Here is a 26,031-nt window from a genome sequence, read left to right as displayed (position 1 = left end):
TCGATGCCACCAGTAACTTAAAATAAATCTGCAGGGAAAGCATTTCAAAAACTAACTTGGTTCTTAAAAAATTAATTGATCCACTTAATCTTAAAAGTATTATTTGAAACACTGAAATCTAAGACCTCAAGTCCACCTTCTTCTCTACTCCCTCTGATAATGTGGCTTTTTTTCTTCAAATGTAATCATACAGTATCTTATCTAACTTCTTAATAACATTTGTTGGGATACTAAGTGACAGAGAAACATAAACTGATCTAGAGATCCCTTCTGCTTTTGACAAGAGGACTCTGCCATATAAAGAAATATCTCTTACTCACCACAAATTGTTTTAATTTAATTTTTTCAACATTCGGGTCAACATTTAATATGCACCTTTGTTCAACATTCTTACAAATAATAATGCAAAGGTAAGTCACCTTTTCTGTAACAGGGATCCCAATACAATTCAACATATTACAAGATTTAATTGGAAATAAAGCAGATTTGTTCAAATTCATCTTCAAATGTGAAACAGTATTAAACTCATCTATACAAGCTAAAGCTTTTGAGACCTGACTTTTATTTTTGAGACAGATTGCAGTATCATCTACTTCCTGACAATTATGCCATCATCTCCAGCTTTTTTTCCAGAGAGTGATGAAAATGCAGATCTCTCTCTGCTTCTACAATTTTAATCACTAAACTAATTACTAAAACTATTTAGATTTAACCTGGTTCAGCTTTGTCATTATGCAGTGCAGGATTGCAGAAAGAAATGCAGTTGCAGTAGCCCCCTCCACACTGCACACAGAAAATATACACATATTCAAATAGCTTAAATGAAAGTAGACAAAATCAGTGTGATGAGCAATAAAAATAATTAAGTAGCACTAAAGGATTAAATAAATAGGCCTTTGCCTAACAAACATGTAATTTCATGGCCTTTAACTTTAATTTACTGATGAACAGTTCTAATTTTGCATTGTAACCACTTTGTGTACAAAGCTATCTGAGGAGGACTTTAACAGGTTTTTTTGATGCCATTTATTGTAAACAAAACCCTTATTTCCAAGAAACCACCTGACCATGAAGCTGTTTACTTAAACCAAAAGTGAAAGTGGAAAAACCTGCAGCAGTATAAAAGAAGAAGTCTGCACTGCAGCGCTTCAGTAGTACAAGCAGTGAAGAGCGGCACTTTGAACACCGGAGGAATGACTTCCCTGTAATACTGCATTGCAAAGAAAAGTCCTGGATAAGAGAATGCAAGTTTGCCATGGAAACATCTCTTCCAAAAAGGTGGGTTGCTATATTTTATTTTGTATACTAATAGATTTTTCTGTTGTGTGCCTAACGGGAGGACCTGAAAAACTAGGTGAGCAGCATATGGCTACTATAGACAACCAATTATGTAGTATGATGATACTGTGTTTTCAATTTTGTCATTTTTTAAAGACCAATCAACCTGCTTATTTTAACTGACATCAACCCTAAATCTTCCACCCTTTAATTATTGTGGTGTTTTTTTTTAAAGTAAAAGTAATTTTACATTATTCGTCATGGACCACGACAGCTCAATGCATACAGTATGGAAATATGCAATAAATAAGCTCCTACAGTTGGGGCACCCAGTAGCTAACCTGGTAGAGCGGGTGCCCCACATACATAGGCTATCTCCTTGCTGCAGTGGCTGCAGGTTCAGCCAACCTCAGCCCTTTGCTGAATGTTATCCCCTCTCTCTCTCCCCATTTCACTTTAAAGTCTGTGCTACCCAATAAAGCTGAAAAGGTCTTTAAAAAATAAGCTACTGCTGTACACAAAATTACATGTGCAGAGCAACATAAATGATTAACAATGTACTCAGATTTCCCGTCCACTGTCTGACAAATATAATGTAAGTTGAATACTCTTGTGAGCTGTGCTCTGCTGGGATACAGCAACACCACTTAGACAAACCCTTTGCAATACACCTTGGTACACCATAGTACTACAATAAGTATAATAACAAGAAGAATTTGTACTTATAATCTCTCTCTCTCTCTCTCTCTCTCTCTCTCTCTCTATATATATATATATATATATATATATACATATATATACACACACACACACACACACATATATATATATATACATATACATATATACATATACATATACATACACACACACACACACACACACACACACACACACATATATATATATATATATATATATATATATATATATATATATATATATATATATATATATATATATATATATATATATATATATATATATATATATGATGTGTACAATACATTGGGGGTGACTCAGAATATATTAAAATTACTGATATATTCTAGAAAAGTTGGAAAGGACCGGAACTTGTGGCGTTTTAATAATTCAGCTTATAGTGGCAGGCATGCTGATGATAAAATATACACACATACCACATATATAACACACACACACACACACACACACACACACACACACACACACACACACACAAACACATATATATATTTGCTCTAGGATTAGTACATTGTATGTATTCACTCAGCAAATTTCTTATTATCATGGGTTGAGGATAAATGGGCACTGGTTTGTTGGGTAATCTTCCCAACCAACCATAAATGGTCAAGTCTACACGTGTGATAATGCATTCTGTTGTTCAGGAGTATGTTCTCCTTTTGTATGTATGATGTGGATGTTTTGTTTTTGTAAGAACCAGTCATATGAAAGGGCTATATATACATATATATAATAGTGCCAGGGGAATTGACCTCTGCTGGGGACCCTGGCCATCTTTCATTTTGCAAAATGGCCCTCGAGCAGAACAAGTTGAGTATCCCTTCTATAAGTGATTAGAGGCTGAGACTTGTCTCTTATTACTTTCAGTGAGAAGCTGTTTGAATAATCTGGAGCAAGTGTGGGATGACAAAGTGTACCCACAACAGAGGTAAACAGCTATTTTTTACCAAAATATACATGAAATCAAACTGTATGGGCTTGTGAGTTAATTCATTCCATTATATGCTTCTCATTTATCAAGGGAAACGACAGTGAAGATTCATATTTTGAGCTTTACTGTGAGGAAGCAGAGGACATTTTGTCAACACCATCTTTTGACAGCAAAGGTGACTGTCAACAGACTGATGGAAGTGATGAAGGTAAGATTTGTACAATCTAATGTTCAGCAGAAAGACATTAGATTGTGTGAAGTCTGTACACGGAGTAGCTTTAAGTGAAATAACTATTATTGTTATTTCCACAGTGGCCCACGCTCCTCCAAAAATAACAGTCTATCATGTCAGCAGCCAGAGAGTGTCTTTGCATTTGGACACTAGTGCTGGTGAAGAGGAGAGCGTCATTTTGATCAACTGCAGCGAAGGAGAAAGTGCGAAAGAGACAATGGACACAAGCAGCTCCATGCTGGGGGTGCAGAAAATGATACATGTTTATGAAGCAGCGACGAATGAAAGAATAACCGAGCCTGGTGTAGCATCTGAACACACAAGTGAGTAAAAGAAAGACATCTTTATAAAAAAATTAAAAAGCAATTAGTCACAAAGCCTCAAGTCATCATGGGCATTTTAACAAAATATATATAAAATCGATATAAATCTACTGCATTAAATTTGACTACCCACTTCTTGCTACTTTTACTGATACATTTAGCTACAGAGAATTTTTATATTTATCTGAGCTCACATGCAGGACAGCGGGAATTAAGTCAAGTTTCTGATATAATAATTTTTGGGTAATTTGAGTTTTATATTAATTGAATAGTTAAAAAAAAATCAAAATAAAAAAACAATCAGATTAATAATTGATAAAAATAATAATCATTAAGTGCAGCCCTACTTTAAAGCTAGAGTGATAATACTGGTATCATATGAAATTAGAAGTTAAAAAAACACTGGCACCAACCATGTTATGCTAATTTCAGGAAGAGGGGTGAATAACGCTCAAATGTTAGGCTAAATTTTGGCGATGAAAAACAGCATGGCCATTTCACAGGGGTCCCTTGACCTCTGACTTCAACTTAATGAAATCTTGATGAAATGGGTTCTGTGGGTACCCGTGAGTTTCCCCTTTACAGACATGCTCATTTTATGCCAGTCCTATGCAGTTTTTCTTGTTGCCATTGGATTTCTTAACAAGACAATTTGGTAAAAATGTATTTACTTTGTAAAAAATATATATACTTCATATAGGTGATGAGATGATTTTGTTTCCTCCAGACATTTCTGTCTTTCTGTTCTTTTTTGAGGCTTTCATATCTTTCACATCTTTCACTGAGGAGAGACTTGTGTCGGGCCACTCTGTCACAAAGATCAGTGGCGTGTTGCAGTGATGGTTGTCCTTCTGGAAGTTTCTCCACACAAGACCTCTGAAGTTCAGTCAGAGTGACCACTCTTTCTCCCCTAATTGCTCAGTCTGGCCGGGCGACCAGCTCTAAGAAGAGCTCTTGTTGTTCCAATGCCCTTCCATTTAAAGAGTAACTACACTCAAGAATTTTTGGCTCAAGTGCCGCCTTCTGTAATGTGAAAAAAGTATCAACATATGCAGGGCTGGAAGGGGGGTTAAGACATGCCCAGGCACTCCATCATGCCAACTCCCGACCTGCAGCATATTTTTACAAAATAACAAACAATAGAACAACAGCACAACGACACTATGAGTGCTGCTGCACCCAATAGCAGTTCAGAATACCTGCCCTTCTTTGTGTCCCTGGTGATGGTTACTCTGTAGCTCTTCCAGGGGGACTTCAATGCTCACATGAGCAACGATGGAGAAACCTTGAGGAAAGTGATTTGAAGGAATGGCCTGTCTGATCTAAACCTGAGTGATGTTATACTATTTGATTTCTGTGCAAGTCATGGATTGTACATAAGGAACACTATGTTTGATGATTTGATTTGGTACCAGAACACCCTAGGCTTAAGATAGATGATTGACTTTGTGGTTATATCATTAGATCTTTGGCTGAATGACTTCAGAGTCACACCTCAGAGGGAGTTTTTCATGCACTCTGGTGGAGGTTGGGGACATGGAATTTGAGAGGTCCACGTTCAAAGCCTTCATAGTAGAGGCAGCTGCTAAAAGTTGTGGTTAGAAGGTCATTGATCCCTAATGTGGTGGCTTGCTAAAAACCTGCTGGTGGACACCAGTCGTGAAGGTGACCATCAGGCTGTTGAGGAGAACTGCTGCCTGGACAGGGGATACTGTTGAGTGGTGAATGGAACAGTTTGAGGGACTCCTGAATCCGGCCATCACGTCCTCTGTGGAGGAGGCAGGGGTGGTGCGGATGAGATTCATCCTAAAATGCTGAAAACAGTGGTCATGTCTTGGCTGACACGCCTCTTCAGTGTTGTGTGGAGGTCATGGACAGTTACTGAGGTGTCACTGTACCAGTCCCCTTTTTTTTAAAGGGGACTGGTGCATTCCAGTTATCCATTAAAGCTGCTTCCATGTATGACACTTTTCAGCAGATCAGCCAATAGCAAAATTCAAATGCAGGAGCCTGGTTTCAAGGCAGTCACAATGCATATTTAAATGTCAAGATTTTGACCTGAATCTATAAAAGGCACTACTATATACCCATTTATATTGGTTTCCAACTGAAAAAAGTGCTCTGGGGGTTTCATTACTCTTTAAAAATGTTTGATGCTCAGTCTGAAATTACATTTTTTGTCCACCTTTCAATATGGCTGGTGGATTCCAAAATCAAGCAGCAATTTAAAGGACTGTCTTTGCTCAATTTGGTTGGTGACTTGGATATTTTACCAGCATTTCGCTGGTGGAAGATGCTTATTTCCAACCCTGGTTGGAGTCCCCTGGTTTTGTTTTTTGATCTTATATGCATTGTCAGCTATGAGACCTTATAGAGACATGTGTGCCATTCCAAACTGTCCATTTGTCCATGTCCATTATACTGAATTTGCCACAGCTGGAGTTCAGTCGAGGTGTAGAACATCTCAAGATAATCAAGTGAAATGGGAGGCACCTGATCTCAATTTCAAGTGTCATACAAAAGGGTCTAAACACTTGAATGGATGTTAATGTGGAAAAGTGAATTAAATGGAGGTTTTAAGGGCAAACAACATTGATTTATCTTATGAACATAAGCTACTGTATTGTGTACACAAGACAACAACAACTGCAGAAATGGTTTTCTGGGGGTTTGAAGCTTTCATTAGCTTGGACACAAATTGTGTTTTTTGCTACAAAACATTTTGGCATGTGTGAATTCATTCTATGTGTCATTTACCTTTTGATAAATGTTTACTACATATCCACAGAGACAAAACTGGAGAAATTAATGGAGGATCTGGGGTTGGAGCAGCACTACACAGAGAAGATACCTCTGAGCACAATACTTCAGATTGGTGAGAAGACCATCAATGATGAACCTGCCATGTGTCATTCAGATCTTCCATGGTATTTTCTGAAGAAACTGATGATGGTTAATGTGACAGCTAGGAATGTGAAATGTACATCTGCATGTGAATCAAACTGTGATGCTGAATCAGAAGAGACAGAATTAGATCTTGATGATCTGTTGGACAGTCAACATTCAGATGACATGCTAAACCCCCTTGATATAATCACTGCTCTCTTTCTGTGTTCTGATGGTTTTGTACAGCAGGAAATAGCCCTCAAAATGTCTATGTGCCAGTTTTCTGTGCCTCTGTTGCTTCCAAATTGTGACACAGGACAGTGCACACTCATGCTTTGGGCAATGAGAGACATTGTTAAAAAGTACAGACCTCAGTCATTGTCAGAGTCCAAGGGCTTTATCGAACAAAGAATTGTTCTTTCTGACCTTCCAATGATATCTTTTGTGAGACTGGGTGAATGCTCCTTGTCCAAGTCAGAGATCCTCAATAAGCTGCTGAGCAATCCTCAGCAGTACCATGATACCTTTGTTCACAGAAACATGGAGTGTGGTGACAGTCCAAGAAGAATATCCAATGGACTGGCTGAGATTACTTGGTACCTTCCATGTGGGAACAAAAACATGGATATTTTCAGTGAGCCTGTAGCTGTGGCTAACCTTCGTGGGGACATCGCTTCATTTGAAACACAATTTTCTTTTTTGTGTCAGACATCTGCAGCAGTTTTTGTGTTCTTTGACCATTTAGACTCTGAGTGCGAGCTGTTTATCAACCAACACCACAAGGCACAGATCTTCTTGGTGGGTAACTATCACAGCAAGCATTTCTGTTTAGATGCTCTAAAAAGGGTAGCTACCAAATTGGGCTTGACTAAAAGCAACATCCTTATAAAGACTAAGCAGATGAATGATGCTGACTTTGTCAAAAAATTGCAGAAAACAGTCAGCAATGCAGTTGAGAACTCAAAGATGAAGATGAGAATTGAGAAGATGGTGGACATTGCAAATGAACTAAGAATCTTGGTTGATGAAAACTTTGCAGATTGCCAGACTGCCAAGAAAAATGCAGATGCCATCACTGCAGAAATTCAAGACATCCTTAAATACAAGGATACTCAGCTACCCTTGCAAGGTGAAATATGGAAAGAACTGACTCGCTTAGAGAAGGAACAATTTCGTCTTCGAAATGTGGGGTCTGAAAACATAGAAAAATACAAAAGTGATCTTGAGGTACAGAAAACAAAACTTCGAAAAAAGCAGAACTCTTATGACATGTCAAATGCAATGACATGTTTTATCAATGCAATATCAAGCCCTGGAATAGAGAGGTGCTTTTTCCTGAAATGGATGCGAATGAACCTTGATAACCTGTCTCGAGAAAAACTGTCTGGCCTCCGAGAACAGTACAAAAAGAAATGTCAAAATTCTGAGAACAAAGAGGAGATCAAAGAAATTGACAAACAACTTTCCAACAGCTCGCTGGGGACTGAACACTTCTTCCGTGAAATGGGTCAGATCTATGAAGCCTCACTGTCCCTCCCAGAAACACATCCATCACGTCAGCAGTTACAACATCTGCCCAAACTATGTGCAGAATTGTTACTTGATGGCTTCCCTCTTGAGCTTGTAGATGGAGATGCATCCAACATACCTCTCACATGGGTGAGTGACGTCCTCTCTCAGCTCAATGACTTGGTGTCTCCTAAGAGCAAGATACTGGTGGTCACAGTTCTTGGAGTTCAGAGCACAGGAAAGTCTACTCTCCTCAACACCATGTTTGGAGTGCAGTTTGCAGTCAGCAGCGGCCGATGCACTCGAGGTGCCTTCATGTTGCTCATCAGAATCAATGAAGATGTTAAAAACAAACTCAACTGTGACTTCATGGTGATCATTGACACTGAGGGCTTGAAGTCACCAGAGCTCGCACAACTGGACAATAGCCATGAGCACGACAATGAGCTTGCAACACTTGTTGTGGGGCTGAGTGATATCACCATCATCAATATTGCAATGGAGAATTCCACAGAAATGAAGGACATCCTGCAAATAGTTGTGCATGCTTTCCTCAGGATGAAAGAGGTGGGCAAAAAACCCAAATGTCAGTTTGTCCATCAGAATGTGTCGGATGTTTCAGCCCACGAGCAGAACTCAAAAGACAGGGAACTGCTCTTGCAACAGTTAAATGAGATGACCCAGGCAGCAGCCAAAATGGAGAAGAAAGAGGAGATCTTGAGTTTCACTGATGTGATGGAGTACAATCCAGACACTGGGAACTGGTACATTCCTGGACTCTGGAATGGAAACCCACCAATGGCACCAGTCAATGCAGGGTACAGCGAAGCTGTATATGAGCTCAAGAAAAACATCATCCAAATTTTGGGACATTGTGAGTCATCTGCTAATAATATCTTGGAGTTTACAGAGTGGATGAAAAGCCTGTGGAATGCAGTAAAGCATGAAAACTTCATCTTCAGCTTCAGAAACAGCCTGGTGGCTGATGCATACATGAGGCTGTGCACAGAATTCAACAAATGGGAATGGGAATTCAAAAAAGAAATGTACACATGGGTTACAAAAGCTGAGACAAGAATTTCCAATTTTGGCACAGTGGCTGTGCAATTTGGGATTTCTGACATGAGAGACCTTGTCACTCATTTGAAAAGTGAAGCTCATACGGTGCTGTCTACATGGGAGAAAAAGCTTCTTGATGATTTGACACAGTACTTCAAGCAAACAGAGGGTCATGTCTATCTAGTTGAAAGGTACAGACAAGACTTTGCAAACAGTGCAAAGATCCTTCGACGAGAAATGGAGAGCTCTGTGGTTAATCAACTCACAGCAGCAGCTGACATCAGACAGGGAATGAGAGAACTTGATAGAATCAAGGAGAACCACACAAAGGAGTTAGAGGGGAGAGTTTGTGCGCTGATTGAAGAATGTCGAAAGAAAAAAGTCAAGATGACAGAAGAAGAGCTCAACGAAGAATTTAATAAAATGTGGACTCAAACAGAAGAGAAACTATCCTTCTCAAAAATCCAAGTCCACGACATTTACATGAAAGTGTCTTACAACCTGAGAACAAATCTAACACAGAGGGGAATTAATGCAAGTGAATCATTATGTAAAAAAAATCTGCAAGATTCTGGGGCAGTAACTTTCAAATATTCACCCCAAAGTTCTTTTGGGAAATATATACACATATTTAACAAGGCGTTCAACATCCAAGATCACACAATGAAAGTCCAAGAAATGGCTGACAGCATCATACAGGCTTGTACACAGTTTGTAAAAGAAAAAACACAAAGAAAAACTAATTACCATGACACTTACATCCAGGAGATTTTAAAAATAATTGATGAGAGAATACTAAATAATCATGATGTAAAGACAGACAGTGAGTTTGAAGTTTCTCTGAAACAGCACATCTGTGGAATTGCAGCTGAACAGTTTCAGAAAATGCATGAAGACTTCATACATGAGAATGATCCCTACAGATGTCTGAACCGAAACAAAGATAAGTTTCGAGCTGATTTTAAAGACGTGTTTCATGAACGAGACCAATGCCAGAAAAAGGCAGAAGAATTCACAGAACGCTGCTTGAAGCCTGCAGTGGAAGACTTTGTCAACCGTTCCTTGGGTCCTGATATCATCGGAGAAATGATGACAAGCCAGCAGTTCAGCACCCGAATGTTCTTCCAGTACTCAGTTTTAGTGGATTTGCTTTCAAAAGGAAAGTTTGAGAACTATCTGAGCAATATCCGCTCATATGAGGATTATGTCAAGAATTGGATCCTTGAACAAATAGTGGAACGGTTCTCAAAAGGGTCTACGATGTCTGAGCTTGAGGATAAACATGTTCAGTCATGTATCAGGAGCATTAACAATGCTATCAACAAAGCTAAAACAAAACAGAGTGGCAGCCTGAAGACATTTGTTGAAGATGTCTGCAAGGAACTTGGTGATAAACTGGTCATTTCCCAGGATGCTTTTGGTGCTTTCATGATTCTGAACAATGCCGACCAGAAACAGTTTGCTCACTGGCTCACCAAGTGTATCAAGGACATGGCAGAAGCTCTTAAAAAGAAGTTTAACAAAACAGACTTCAAAACAAAACTGTACAAACTTCATGTGAAACCTCAGAACGAGCTTTTCACCAAACTGATTGGATGTGGTAAACAGTGTCCATTCTGTAAAGCACCTTGTGAGGCAGGAGGACAAGCCCACACTCAACACTGGACTTCACTACATCGGCCAAAGGGCCTGGGTAGATGCAGGTGGGATGAAACAAAAAAACTTGTCACTGACATATGCACTTCCTCTGTGAACAGTGACAATCGTTTTCGCTGTGATGCTACAAAAGGTGAATGGCACCCTTACAAGCGTTACACAGAAATTTTCCCAGACTGGGACATTGGTTCAGATAAAAGCCTTAAAGCATCAGACTACTGGAAATATGTAATGAGAAAATTTAACACAGACTTTGCTGAAGCATATAATGCAAAGCCTGCTGATATTCCTGAAACGTGGATAAATATCTCAGATAAGCAGGCAGAGGAGAGTCTAAAAAAGTCATTTAACATCAAATGAGAACAAGAGTGAGAGACTGCATTAAGTGCATACCTTACCTTCATTAATTAAATCATAATCCTCTCAGTGAAATGTTGACCTTTTTTATATGATATAGAGAAGAGTCATAAATAGCAACATGCTGTTTATATGATGACATGGTTGAAGATGTTGTCAGGTGAGATATTTTACCACTAAGGCTTACAATAAGGAAATCACTGCAATTAGAACACATCTTTACCTGAAATTGCCTTTAACATGTTTAATAAAAAAATCTGCTTTAACTCTGTTTATGTTGATGAGGATGATTAAAATACTTTTGCATACTTAGAGTCAATGTATCTGTTAAGAACGTGTTAGAAATATTAAACACCACCAAGTTTTATGTGGTATTGTCATTACAGAGCATAATGTTTTGTTTTTAATCTAATATATGATATGTAATTGTTTGTTTCTGAGAAATATCTGATGCCAAATATTTACATTTTCAATTTATTAAAAGGTGATTCAGTCTAAATATCAAAATGTAGTGTAATTGAGTGTAATATTAAATTTTCTTTACTTCTGAAAAAATGTAATTTTTTCTTCATCTGAGTATCTGATGCCATATAGGCTATTTACATTTTTTAGTCAACATGTATACATAACAAAGTTCATTTTGAGCAGTACATGTGATCTTTTTCTTTTTTATTTAGAATTTAGAATCTCTTGTTTTTTTCTATAAAGTACTTGGCTCTACAATTGTATTTTTAAAAGAAGTAAAAGATTATTCCTTGTATTATTTTTGTCATATTGTCAATGTGCATAGGCTACATTATTTGCTTCTGTTAACTAAATCAATAAAGAGACAAAATGCCACAATTACTATTTTCTTTAATGTCTCAAGTCAAGTCTTGAGTTCTGAATTCAATAAAGAATAAACCAAACCAAAGTATAATGTTTACAATGTTCCCCATGTTAGTTTAGCATGTTAGCATCCTAACATTTCTAGAACTAAAAACCTACTACTACTAAACACATACAGCTGAGGCTTATAGGAATCTGCCTTGCAATGCAGTCAGAAATCAGTACTGGACAAACAACATTTGACCTGATGAGGATGCTAGATGAAGAGTTAAGAGCTAACCAAAGTCCAAAACAACCTGAAATATTAAAATATTTTGTCTGATTTAATTCCTAGACTTAGACCTCACAATAGTCAATAGTACACTTTAAGGTGCATTGTGTAGGATTTTGGGGATCCACTGGCAGAAATAATGTATAATATTCATAACTATGTTTTAATTAGTGTGTAATCACCCTCAACTAAAACAGGATTTTTTACTTCCATTTTGAATCAACACTGTACCTCCATTGTAGGGTAGACCTACGTGTCTACACTTACCCTGTGGCATAGGGTATGTGTCTACACTGAGCCTTTGTGCACCTCCCCAGAAATGTAACTACATGTTGAGGCAACACAGACCTCCTGCTGGAACGAGCCCTCCCGATGAGCAAACTAAGAGGCTGCTTAGGGCCCGCTGCCAAATTGACTGTGTCTAACTGTGACCTGTCTAACCTGACCTGTTCCTGACTGACCTAGCAATCCTACACATCTTGCTAGTGTAATGCTTTATGTTACTGATGGGGTGACAAGCAAGGATCATGAGGTTTGTTTAATACAGAACTAGCAACAACATAAAGAATATCCACAGTTTAATTTGGACCAGTCATTACTACATTTTGACTAGTCACTAATTTCATTTCATTTCAAAATGACAGTTCGATGGTTGCAGATATCCATAATTCAGTTTTGACCGGTCAAAGTAAAAAGTAAAATAATCTGAATGCTACTAAAATCTAAATGAAAATAAGAAGAAAAAACGAGTATCGAACCATAGGACTCTAGAGCGTGGGTGAATGCATGCTTAGGACTGAAGGAGAGTATTACCATAGAGTGCATTAGGGGGCAGAGCCTGTGTGAGACAGAACTACATATCTCATCTGTCTGAAAAATACTACTATAGCACCAGCACCTACATGCACCTAACACAAGCATCTTATAAACATACACCATCATGGAATAACACAGAATTCATTAGGACAAAAATACTGAATTTCACTATTTGGAAACGTATAAGTATTTAAGCATCTATAGTAGTAAAGCTGTAGACTGCAGTCAACTGAATACCCCTGCTCTCTCATCTAGTAAACCTATGGTGACCTCCATGTAACATAAAAATGTGAAAGCCCCTCCGTGAAGCTAGTGTTTAGTTTTCATCATTTTGGGCTAATGTAGGAAAATGGCTGTGCAACAAGGCTCCAAGGACCCGCTCCCTATGTAGACATAAGGGGATCATTCTAAACTAATAAAAACACAAGAATTCTTATTTTCAGGTTATTCTACACACCATCCACAATATCAATAGAAAGTAGTCAATGTCACCCAATAAAACCTGGTCTAAAGTGTACAAATTCATCAACTGTGAATCTAACGATATCCCTTCTTTCTTATGACTAAATGCGATAAAGGTCCATCCATATCTCTAGATACTCAAATCTGTACAAATGCATTCTCAGTGACAATACCTTAAATGATTACATCTACGCAATCTGGCATTGTCCACCTGTACAACATGTTTTAAAGGAAATCACTGATAAACTGCCTCAACAATGAGTAAAAATATAGCATGGAATATTGTGTTATATTATAAATACTTGCTCATCAAGTGTATCAATATCAAATGTATCACTATTATTATTATTACTACTACTGCTAATAATAATTATTATTATCTATCATTAATTTATTCATTCATTTATCGTCCGTAATCACTTGTCCTCGTAAGGGTCGCTGGGCTGGAGCCTATCCCAGCTGTCATTGGCACAGAGGCGGGGTACACCCTGGACAGGTCCCCAGGCTATCGCAGGGCTATTATCCAATTATCTATAATTACATAAAATTGTCATTAGGATTTCATGATGTTACCATTACAACAATTAATGCAAATTCAGCCAATCCCGGTGAATTCTGCACAATCTTGCAATTTTGTCCAATCATCGCAAAAACAATGTTTAAAACAGGTAAAATCTCATTCCACTGAAGAGCTGTGCAGCATATTGATCCGCTCAGTCCTTCACTCTTTGTTTATCTTTCGTGGGTTTTTTTTTTCCAAAACAGCCAGCTTTCTCACAAGGGCCTGGGGTGGCTAAAAAGGGCAAATCCTTGCTTCACTAAGTAAAACTGAAAATATTAGTAAAATTTGAAAGGGAAAGGGAAAATAAAATAAAAGCAAAAAATATGAAAGCATGAAAATATGAAATGGCAGATGGCGGCTAAACCCCGGACATTACTGGCCACCTCCCCCAGGTAGTGACAGGAATGGTAAATGAATATTATTTCAATATGTGTGAGTGTGTGTAAGTGGTTGTCACCTTGGGTGAAGAAGACAGTGCCCTACTTGTGCAGCCCAGTAAAAAAACAATGCCACTGCCAGTTTCACAGGGACAATCATATTTTATAACATGCATAGTTGTGATAAGAGAGATCTATTTCAGTTTAATACCCAATCATAGAATTCCAAAAGCTAAGTTATGGAACAGGTGTGCAAGTATGCCAATGGTTTATGATGTGTCACTGATAACGATTTTGTACTGTACAATGTTTTTCTGAGGAAAGTTAATATAGCAAGGAACAAGTTACGTATAAACATGAGTCTGGTGGAAGACACACAGGAAAAAGCAGCAGCAAGAACAGCAAGGAAAACCACTTTGAGCTCGAGACCACAACAGGGTGGGTTTTATCAAGTTTTTTTTTGTTGCAGTTCACCATAAATGAAACCTTTGTTTCTAAGAAACCACGTGACCATTTCTGTGGAAATGAAACTGGCTGCAGGGCTGCACTGGCACATGCAAGTAAAAGTACAAGTGTGAGGCTTTATCCATCAGACAAGTCATCCACCTATAGCATGAAAACTGCAAAGAAGATGCAATTTTGCACATCTCTTCTCCAAAGGTGGGTTGCTTTGTGCTATATTTTTGTGAGTGACCTAGATGAGTAACATATACAGTAGCTATTGAAAGCTATGGATAAGTGATCATTAATGTAACATGTTGCTGAACCTGAATTTGTAGACTATGATTGACCCCCTACTCCTTTACAGATGAACAGAGTTGCTGAGCTCCTCTTTTTTTATTTATATCTATGCCATATTCCCGGGCCCAGCCAGTACAGCGAGTAATTTATATATTCCTGAATTTTGTCTGAGATACTAAACAAAGTATTACGTGCACATATAGAGCACAACAAGGACTGACCCCATTTTACATTTCTGAATTACTGTTTGCTGTTACTGTGGGGGCCTTCAGGTCTCCTAATAAGGCTCTCCGGCTGATCCAAAATCTAATTTTTTAAATTTGTTTTCTAAGTACTCTGTTTTATAATGTGTATTTGCCTTCCTTGGGGTTTTAATAACTTTACATTGCTATTCTCTGACGAGGTTAAATGTCTTTTACTTTCCATTTCTAAGTTTTATTATTTTCTTTTAATTTTTTATTGTACAGTTCCTTTATCTATAAAATGTACTTACTAAGTTAAATGAGAGACAGGAAAAGAGACAGAAGGAGAGGCATAATGTCAGACAGGAAGTGGTAGAAATGAAATCAGATATCTGTGTACAGTGAATATGTTTTCAGCTTAGGTGGGCTATATTTTAGATGAAAATACATTTTGTTCTATCTCTTATGTCTTTGCTGGAATCAATAAATTTTACTGATGCTGCAAGGTATTTTCAGCTTCTTGGGATATTTGTAGTTCTTTGGGAATAACACCTTATAGACCTGTTTCTTTTTTACTTTCAGAGTGAAGCTGTTTACATAATCTCGATCAGGTGTTTGATGACAGAGACTGCAACCACTATGGAAGTAAACAGGTTTTTTTATGTATCCAACAATAAAAATAAAAATGGAATATTATTCCGCAAACTAGTGTGTATGGGATTATGAGCTGAGTCATCACACCTGAAGTTGTATACTTTCTCATTTATCAAGACATTCTGTGATGACGATTCCTCGGTGGATCTTTACTGTGAGCCAGCAGAGAATACTCCATCAACACTACGGTCTGACAGCAAGGGGGGCTGTCAACAGACTGATGCAAGTGGTAAAGGTCAGCTTTATACAATCAATCGGAAAGCAGAAAGGCACTGAATGATGTGTAGTCTGTAAGTAGTTTTATGTAAAATAATCAATATTACAACCATTATTATTGCTATTTCCACAGAGCCAAGCCCCACTGTGAAGATGACAGCCAGTCAAGTCGGTCACAAGTCTGTCCACACAAGTGAGTGAAAGACAATAATTTTGAAAAACAAACAAATGAATCAGTAGGTTCATTAAGTTCTTCATGTATGGACAAATTTAACTCTATGAAATGTTACAAAAGAACGAAGTAGACACAACATTAAAAAAATAAAACACAAACCTCTATGCTGAAAGACCAAAGACTTGACTTTAAAGCCTGTGCACACTCATAGTCCTCTCACAGAGGTGATTCAGGTTATTTTGCTTGATATCTTATTTTTAGGACAACAGGTGGTTTGTATTGATATAATCTTCCATGCATTACTATTGCCAAAAGCTATTGAAATCATTATTGCTGATCAAATATTCAGACATAATATGATAGTTTCCTGACATATTGTTAATCAGAATCACACAAGCCCTTCAGAAGTAATCTGATTGGATTTCGGGTATCAGATTGGATCGGACCTTGAAATTTGAGAAAAAAGAAAAGAAACATACACATCCTGAAATTGGATTAGATCACATAATCCAGGTCTTGGCTTTAATGAGAATCAAACCTCTGGTAAATGTTGGTCAAATTTGTTTGTAGTTTTGGGGTATGTTTGATCATTTAAGGAAAAGAGTTCAATGAAACTCTGACTGTCGCAGTGGTAAAGCAGATCAAGTAGACATTAGGCTTATGCATTTCAGTACAGTAAATTTTGTCTTTGTAGATTTTGTCTCTGTAAAATAATACCCCAAATAGATGTCAATATCCAACAATAATTATTGAAAGGTGCAATTACAAATCCATTTTGATCTCTTTGACGACACCTATGGCAATAAGCAATAATTACATTGCTGGCAGAGAGTCTTGAAACCAGGTTGGTGATTTATATATATCCATTAGTTTATATCATTTTATGAACCCTGCACTTGAGGAGATAGACAGTGTGCGTGTGTGTGTGTGTGTGTGTGTGTGTGTGTGTGTGTGTGCATAAGTGCATGCAGGTTTAAGTGTGTAAGCAAATGAGTGATGTCTATGCTCTGCTTGTTATCTGTCCTAGAAATATCAGTTCCCATTTGTTATATATATACATATCCATATATCATGAGCTACAATGTAATAAACTACAATGTATTTCTCGCTCTCTCTCACACACACACACACACACACACACACACACACACACACACATACACACACACACACAAATAAACAAACAAACAGACACATCTATGCTATAAACGCATTTGCAGAATTATCAGACATTCATAGCAACAGATGTAGTATAAAGATTGTAAAAGTCTGCTTAGGGTGATTGTGTGGGGAGGTGAATGGAGTTCAACAAGCACAGAACTTAGAACAAGGAGACCAGTGTTTGTAACCTGTGTGAAACGTCATCGTTGGGTGATTTTGTTCCATCCAATCCTGATTTATGTCAACTATGATCTTTTCCTAACCCTGGTAAAGTAGTTTGTTGTCCAAACAAGATATCACTTAATATCTTGTGCACACTGATCATATTGTGAATGAGATGAATAAAAAAAAACATGAACAACATTAACAAATTATTTTCTGGAGGGCTTTTTTGATTCTTTCAGGCTGAATGCAAAGTTCAGGATGTAAAACTGGGTACTGTGCAGCACTACCGGACATTTCAGCACACATTTTACATATGTGTCAGCTAACTTTAGTTCCATACTTGAAACAACACCAATTTGTTTGAAATAACAGACATTTTTATATCAACAGAGACACAACTTAAGATCTTTTTGGAGGATCTGGGGCTGGAGGACATCTATGCAAAGAAACTATCCCTCAGCACCATACTTCAGATTGACGAGAAGACCGTTACTGACGAACCTGTCAAGAGTAACTCAGATCTTCCATGGTATTTTCTGAAGAAACTGATGATGGTTAATGTAACAGCTAGAAATGTAAAAAGTACAACTGCATGTGAGTCAAACTGTGATGGTCCATCAGTGGATACAGAGATAGATTTTGATGATCTATTTGACAGTCAACATTCAGGTGAAATGCTAAACCCCCTTGATTTAATCACTGCTCTCTTTCTGTGTTCTGATGGTTTTGTACAGCAGGAAATAGCCCTCAAAATGTCTATGTGCCAGTTTTCTGTGCCTCTGTTGCTTCCAAATTGTGACACAGGACAGTGCACACTCATGCTTTGGGCCATGAGAGACATTGTCAAAAAGTACAGACCTCAGTCATTGTCAGAATCCAAGGGCTTTATCGAACAAAGAATTGTTCTTTCTGAACTTCCAATGATATCTTTTGTGAGACTGGGTGAATGCTCCTTGTCCAAGTCAGAGATCCTCAATAAGCTGCTGAGCAATTCTCAGCAGTACCATGATACCTTTGTTCATCATGACATGGAGAGTGGTGACAGTCCAAGGAGAATATCCAATGGACTGGCTGAGATTACTTGGTACCTTCCATGTGGGAACAAAAACATGGATATTTTCAGTGAGCCTGTAGCTGTGGCTAACCTTCGTGGGGACATCGCTTCATCTGAAACACAATTTTCTTTTTTGTGTCAGACATCTGCAGCAGTTTTTGTGTTCTTTGATAATTTGGTCTCTGAGTGTGAGCTGCTTACCAACCAACACCACAAGGCACAGATCTTCTTGGTGGGTAGCCATCAGAGCAATCGCTCCAGTTTAGATGCTCTGAAAAAAGTAGCAAACAAATTAGGCTTGACTACCAGCAACATCCTTTTGAAGACTAAGCAGATGAATGATGCAGATTTTGTAAAAAAGATGCGGAAAACAGTCAGCGATGTAGTTGAGAACACAAAGATGAAGATGGGAATTGAGCAGATGGCTGATGTTGCCCATGAGCTGGGAATCTGGGTTGATGAAAACTCTTCAGAGTGCCAAACTGCCAAGAAAAATGCAGATGCCATCACTGCAGAAATTCAAGACATCCTTAAATACAAGAAAGCTCAGCTCCCCCTGCAAGGTGAAATATGGAAAGAACTGACTCGCTTAGAGAAAGAAGAATTTCGTCTTCGAAATGTGGGCACTGAGGACATAGAAAAGTACAAAAGTGATCTTCAGGTACAGAAAACAAAACTTCGGCAAAAGCAGAACTCTCATGACATGTCAAAAGCAATGACATGTTTTATCAATGCAATAACGAGCCCAGGGATAGAGAGGTGCTATTTCCTGAAATGGATGCGAATGAACCTTGATAACGTGTCTCGAGAAAAACTGTCTGGCCTCCGAGAGCAGTACAAAGAAAAATGCAAAAATTCTGAGAACAAAGCGGAGATCAAAGAAATTGACAAACAACTTTCCAACAGCTCGCTGGGGACTGAACACTTCTTCCGTGAAATGGGTCAGATCTACGAAGCCTCACTGTCCCTCCCAGAAACATATCCATCACGTCAGCAGTTACAACATCTGCCCAAACTATGTGCAGAATTGTTACTTGATGGATTCCCTCTTGAGCTTGTAGATGGAGATGCATCCAACATACCTCTCAAATGGGTGAGTGACGTCCTCTCTCAGCTCAATGACTTGGTGTCTCCTAAGAGCAAGATACTGGTGGTCACAGTTCTTGGAGTTCAGAGCACAGGAAAGTCTACTCTCCTCAACACCATGTTTGGAGTGCAGTTTGCAGTCAGCAGCGGCCGATGCACTCGAGGTGCCTTCATGTTGCTCATCAGAATCAATGAAGATGTTAAGAACAAACTCAACTGTGACTTCATGGTGATCATTGACACTGAGGGCTTGAAGTCACCAGAGCTCGCACAACTGGACAATAGCCATGAGCACGACAATGAGCTTGCAACACTTGTTGTGGGGCTGAGTGATATCACCATCATCAATATTGCAATGGAGAATTCAACAGAAATGAAGGACATCCTGCAAATAGTTGTGCATGCTTTCCTCAGGATGAAAGAGGTGGGCAAAAAGCCCAAATGTCAGTTTGTTCACCAGAATGTGTCGGATGTTTCAGCCCACGAGAAGAACTTAAGAGACAGGAAACTGCTCTTGCAACAGTTAAATGAGATGACCCAGGCAGCAGCCAAAATGGAAAAGAAAGAGGAGAACAAGACTTTCACTGATGTGATGGAGTACAATCCAGACACTGGGAACTGGTACATTCCTGGACTCTGGAATGGAAACCCACCAATGGCACCAGTCAATGCAGGGTACAGCGAAGCTGTATATGAGCTCAAGAAAAACATCATCCAAATTTTGGGACATTGTGAGTCATCTGCTAACAATATCTTGGAGTTTACAGAGTGGATGAAAAGCCTGTGGAATGCAGTAAAGCATGAAAACTTCATCTTCAGCTTCAGAAACAGCCTGGTGGCTGATGCATACATGAGGCTGTGCACAGAATTCAACAAATGGGAATGGGAATTCAGAAAATACATGTACACATGGGTTACAAAAGCTGAGACAAGAATTTCCAATTTTGGCACAGTGGCTGTGAAATTTGGGATTTCTGACATGAGAGAACTTGTCACTCATTTGAAAAGTGAAGCTCGCATTGTAGTGTCTAAATGGGAGACAAAGATTCTTGACAATTTGACACAGTACTTCAAGCAAACGGAGGGTCATGTCTATCTAGTTGAAGGACACAGACAAGACTTTGCAAACAGTGCAAAGAGCCTTCGACAAGAAATGGAGAGCTCTGTGTTTAATCAACTCACAGCAGCAGCTGACATCAGACAGGGAATGACAGAACTTGATAGAATCAAGGAGAACCACACAAAGGAGTTAGAGGGGAGAGTGTGTGCGCTGATTGAAGAATGTCGAAAGAAAAAAGTCAAGATGACAGATAAAGAACTCGACAAAGAATTTGATAAAATGTGGAACAAAACAGAAAAGGAACTCTCCTTTTCACAAATTACAGTAAATAACATTTACACCAGTGTACGCAACAACCTGAAAACAAATATATCACCCAAGGGAAGTCATGCGTGCAAATTGTTGAGTCAAAAAAAGCTGGAGGACTGCGGACACGTGCCTTTTACATACACACCGGAAGGATTCTACAACCGATTTAAAGACAAAATGAGCAAGATGCTGAACATTCCAGGTCACACAAAGGCTGTACAACAAATGGCTGACAGCATCATTACAGATTGCACACAGCTTGTCAGTGCCAAAATGGAAAGAAAAAGCAATTACCATGACACCTACATCCAGGAGATTTTAAATTTCATCGATGAGAGTCTCCAAAACAAGCAGGGTGTTGAGACAGACATTGACTTTGAAGTTTCTCTGAAACAGCACATCTGTGGAATTGCAGCCAGACAGTTTCAGAAAATGCATGAAGACTTCATACATGAGAATGATCCCTACAGATGTCTGAATCGAAACAAAGATAAGTTTCGAGCTGATTTTAAAGACGTGTTTCATGAACGAGACCAATGCCAGAAAAAGGCAGAAGAATTCACAGAACGCTGCTTGAAGCCTGCAGTGGAAGACTTTGTCAACCGTTCTTTGGGTCCTGATATCATCGGAGAAATGATGACAAGCCAGCAGTTCAGCACTCGAATGTTTTTCCAGTATTCAATTTTACTGGATTTGCTCTCAAAAGATGACTTTGTAAAGTATCTGAACTACATCCGCTCATATGAGGATTATGTCAAGAATTGGATCCTCAACCAAATCGTAGAACGCTTCTCAAAAGCTTCTACGATGTCTGAGTTTGAGGATAAACATCTCCAGTCAAGTGTCAGGAGCATAAATGATTCCATCAACAAAGCTAAAACAAAACAGAGTGGCAGCCTGAAGGCTTTCATTAAAAATGTCTGTCAGGAACTTGGTGATAAACTGGTCATTTCCCAGGATGCTCTTGGTGCTTTCATGATCCTGAACAATGCCGACCAGGAACAGTTTGCTCACTGGCTCACTGTGTGTGTGAAGGACATGGCAGAAGCTCTTGGAGAAAGGTTTAAGGAGAGAAACATCCATATCAAACTAATGAAACTTCATTATAGTCCTCAGAACGAGCTTTTCACCAGACTGATTGGATGTGGTAAACAGTGTCCATTCTGCACAGCACCTTGTGAGGCAGGAGGAAGAGCCCACACTCAACACTGGACTTCACTACATCGGCCAGAGGGTCTGGGCGCATTTAGCTGGATTTGGACAAATAAACTTGTCACTGATGTATGCTCTTCCTCTGTGATCAGTGACAAACGTTTTCGCTGCAGTGCTACAAAAGGTGAATGGCACCGTTACAAATGTTACGCAGAAATTTTCCCAGACTGGAGAATTGCTCCAGATAAAAGCCTTCAGGCATCAGACTACTGGAAATATGTTCTGGTAAAGTTCAACAAGCAGTTTGCTGAAGCATATAATGCAATGCCAGCTGATATTCCTGTAATGTGGAGAATGATTACTCGTAAGCAAGCAGAAGCAAGCATCAAAGAGTCATTTAACGTCAAGTGAGACTACAGAATTTGTGGTCACAGAGATGCACATCTTCCTCATACATTGATTACCTTCAAATAGATATTTTGATTTTACTTGTATATGATATAGAGGATAATAATAAATCTTAATTTGCTGTATATAAGATGAAAAGGTGTTGCAAGAAAGCTTGCAACAAGGATACAAGAGAAAATCACTGTTGGACATTTTTTAATTATTTTGAAACTGAGTGAATAGCACACATTTAGCCTGATAGGCGTTTTTTGTTTTCTTTTACTCTTAAGTTAGAATCTATTTGTTTTTAATATGGTGCAAAATGCAAATTCTTTAAAAAACACTCAGTCTTTATGAGGCATTGTCATAATAGGACAGTTTTTATCTTTCTCTATCTTTATCAGTTTTTTTTCTAACTTTTTTGCTCTTGTGTCTGTACAGGATCTAATGCAAAACATTTACACTTTAAATTTATTTTAAAAAAATTCAATCTAAATGTCAACATGTAGATGTAAGTTTTCTTTTTTTTTTTATCTATATGAGTATAATATGTGTTTTTCTTATTTTTGTCTTTGTCAGATTTTATATCAATGATCTTGCTCAAAACATACATATTTAATGTGATCTTTAAATCCAAATTAGATTGTATTTTTTTGTTTCTGTGACATATCCCGTAATACATATTTACATTTTTAATTTACAGTTTGTGTGTTAAAGACAGTTTGTTTTGATAAAGGTATGTATGATATGTGGTCTTTTTTGAACTCAGAATTTAAAATATGTGTTTTTTTTCTTTTTCTGTGAACTATCTGATGGAACATATTTACATTTTTGAAATAATTAAAAGATAATCCATTCTCTATGTGGTATTGTTAACATGGATTTCTTCTTTACTTCTGCTAACTAAGATTATAAAGTGTCAAAATGGCAAACTGGTCTGGCTACCAAAACACACAGAGGGGGCATGACTTAATTCTCTGCTCAGGACGACTGGCCTGCTCCCCTCTATCTTTATACTGTACTTATTTGCTGCCGTATAAATGTTGTAAATGTAGTATATGGAACCTTTAATGTTTAATCTCAAGCCTTGGGTTTCTGAATACAACAAAGAATTAAACAAGACTAACACAAGTGCTGCCACTTTCAGTTTTTCTCTCTATTTCTTCTTATTGTACTACTTTTTATATAGTTTGTTCGATCTTATTGCTTATTTAATTGTTTATATCCCAATCTGATTTATATGTCTTATGACTTTTTCTGTGTGTATACTGTGGACAAGCCTAAATTTCACTAAACACTCCTTTATTGTATAATAACCAGAAGTTGATGAATCCTTGATCAGAATGCTTGCTATTTCCTAGATATTACAGCCTAAATAATGCTGATTAATCATCCTAAGTTGTCTTAAAAAACCTGAAACCTTGAAAACAATCTTCAGTTAATTTGGTTAATTTTTGTGACAGCAACCCTATTTTGCAAATGTTTTTTCAACCAGTTGTTGAATGTTATTATTATAATCATCTGATAGCATCAGATATTGTCCCATCTGCAGCCAAAATTATGCATGGTGGAGCAGCAGGTTACATTTTGTGCAACCAGCGTCAGACTGTTGTAAAATAACAACAGCAACACACAGTGATGGTTGCACTGCTCAGGTTAGCTGGTGTCCTCTTTGTGCACAGCAGCAACTAATAATCAATTTCCAGAGGCAAAAAGATAAAAAGAACAAACACTGTTTAGAATCTGTCCTGACAGCTGCTGTTTCTGAGGCCTGACTGGAGGGACATCTAAAACAAGACACATCATCAGTAACATGTGGAAAGTAAGTGTGGTCATAATTTGTCAAAGATTATTTTTTCGGCAGCATCTGAGCTTGTTTCAGGTTTAAATCATCTCAATCATATGGATCATATTGTTTATTCTGCTATTTTATTTCTGCACCAGTTTCAGGTTGATATTTTCGAAAGCAAAAACAAGACCTACCTTTTAATTTGGCTTTTAATTGAACGCTATTTATCTATTGATGATCTATTTATACATTCTTATCTGTTTCATTATTTCAATACTTCCTGTATCATTTTATTATTTTTAATGTATTTATTTATTATTTTACTTTGTGCTGTTATCCTTTCATTTACCTCTTACCAGTTTGAGTATTGTCCTTACTTTTTTCCTTACTATTTATTACTACTATTATCATTGTATTTATTTATTTATTCTATTTGTAAGTTTTATCCTGCCTCTGTTTTTTCCTCACTTGTAGTGTTTCCTCAGTTCCTGGTTTTAATGAGTACTGTTTTTGATTTTTGTGTGTCTTTTTATTTACATGCTTGTGTGAGTGTGTGTGTGTGTTGGGGACTATGCATATCATTACTTCATTAAAAACAGTTCAAATTTTTTATGACTGTTTTCCTGTAAAATATTTCACCAACAAAGTGGCCAGCATTTAATTAAGCCCTGGTGTACACCTAGTAAACCAGACCTTATATTGTGCAAAAATATATATAATAAATCCCACCCCTCTAAATCTCTGTGTATATATAAATGTTTTAGAAATAAATACACTGTAGGTTTTAAGATGAGCGAAAAAAGGGGAAACAAAGAAGAAATATTTCAGGAACAGGTTTAGGTAAAAGGAAGTGTCAGAAGACACAAAAGTTACCTGGAATGTTATTAATCTGCAAAATTAAAGAGAAATACTGGGACAACTTTCATTTTCTTTTGATAGTGCTACATGTTTTACTAATCCACCTGAAACAGGACTAATGTTAAACTGTGCAAACAAACTGAGACAAGTTCAAACTTAAATATCTTTACGATTGGAGAACATTTGCTTGCATGCTAGCAATTGTTAATTATGCATTAACAATGCATTCATTTATTGCTGAGACGAGATTTTAAACTGAAAATGTCCACATACTGGTGGTGTAAGAGGTAATCTCAGGGAAATCACCAAAGACACTAAGGATCCATCCTTTGTGGACTTTGAATATCTGTGCAAAAAGTTTCCAGCTTGTGTAATAATTGTTAAGATATTTTAGTGGACCAAAGAGGTGGAGTGAATGTGGCCGACAGTGCCGCTCCTTCAACCATATCTCTAGCATGAAAAAACAAGTCAGTCATTAGTGGACATTGGATAATCATCTACTATTTCTGGGAATCAGAAGTGAAAGTAACTTCACTTGACAGAATAAAAGGAGACGCCTGCAGGTTGTTGTACTGCGGTAGAAGTGGGGAGCACTTGAAGAAATACTTAACCTATAACAGAATATTGCCTATACAGGAGATAAAAACTAACAAAAGCTACTAACCATGGATAATCTACAAAGGAAGGTAATCATTTCTTTGTCAGTTACTTTCTCCCTCTTTTAAATTGTTTTCTATTGTGTAAAACAGTAGTTCAGGTCTGCATGTCCTCT

The 26,031-nt window shown here is 37.8% G+C and overlaps 3 protein-coding genes across 5 annotated transcripts in view; all 3 read left to right on the top strand.

Moving 5' to 3' along the window:
- The first annotated feature begins 1,177 nt into the window (after positions 1–1,177).
- LOC121964573 (up-regulator of cell proliferation-like) lies at positions 1,178–23,743 on the top strand. Of its 2 annotated transcripts, none has more exons than XM_088073300.1 (6): positions 1,178–1,278; positions 14,740–14,930; positions 15,776–15,838; positions 15,965–16,076; positions 16,197–16,256; positions 17,955–23,743. In XM_088073300.1, exons 3-6 carry the CDS (start codon positions 15,812–15,814, stop codon positions 22,634–22,636), a joined length of 4,881 nt encoding a protein of 1,626 aa, XP_087929426.1. In that variant the 5' UTR covers positions 1,178–1,278; positions 14,740–14,930; positions 15,776–15,811; the 3' UTR covers positions 22,637–23,743. The 2 variants fall into 2 exon arrangements, with proteins under 2 accessions (XP_087929426.1, XP_087929425.1); XM_088073299.1 differs by having other exon boundaries at positions 15,965–16,082.
- Positions 1,219–26,031, top strand: part of LOC148185626 (interferon-induced very large GTPase 1-like) — a 32,504-nt gene continuing 7,691 nt past the window's right edge. Inside the window, exon 1 of one of the 2 annotated variants that reach the window (XM_088073298.1) lies at positions 1,219–1,278. The gene's annotated coding sequence lies outside the window, so the exon portion shown is untranslated. Of the gene's footprint in view, positions 1,279–25,885; positions 25,946–26,031 lie in introns of those variants that run through there. The other variant, XM_088073297.1, reaches the window with a different exon arrangement.
- Positions 2,913–11,875, top strand: LOC121962404 (up-regulator of cell proliferation-like). Its single transcript, XM_088073301.1, has 4 exons — positions 2,913–2,929; positions 3,023–3,140; positions 3,245–3,487; positions 6,276–11,875. Exons 3-4 carry the CDS (start codon positions 3,382–3,384, stop codon positions 10,955–10,957), a joined length of 4,788 nt encoding a protein of 1,595 aa, XP_087929427.1. The 5' UTR covers positions 2,913–2,929; positions 3,023–3,140; positions 3,245–3,381; the 3' UTR covers positions 10,958–11,875.

This window comes from Plectropomus leopardus, chromosome 23, assembly GCF_026936395.1.
Source record: "Plectropomus leopardus strain MGB_pleo_1.0 chromosome 23, ASM2693639v1, whole genome shotgun sequence".
Taxonomy (NCBI): Eukaryota; Metazoa; Chordata; class Actinopteri; order Perciformes; family Serranidae; genus Plectropomus; species Plectropomus leopardus.
Note: the sequence above shows the minus strand (reverse complement) of the source record. Positions and strands in the feature narration are given on the sequence as shown.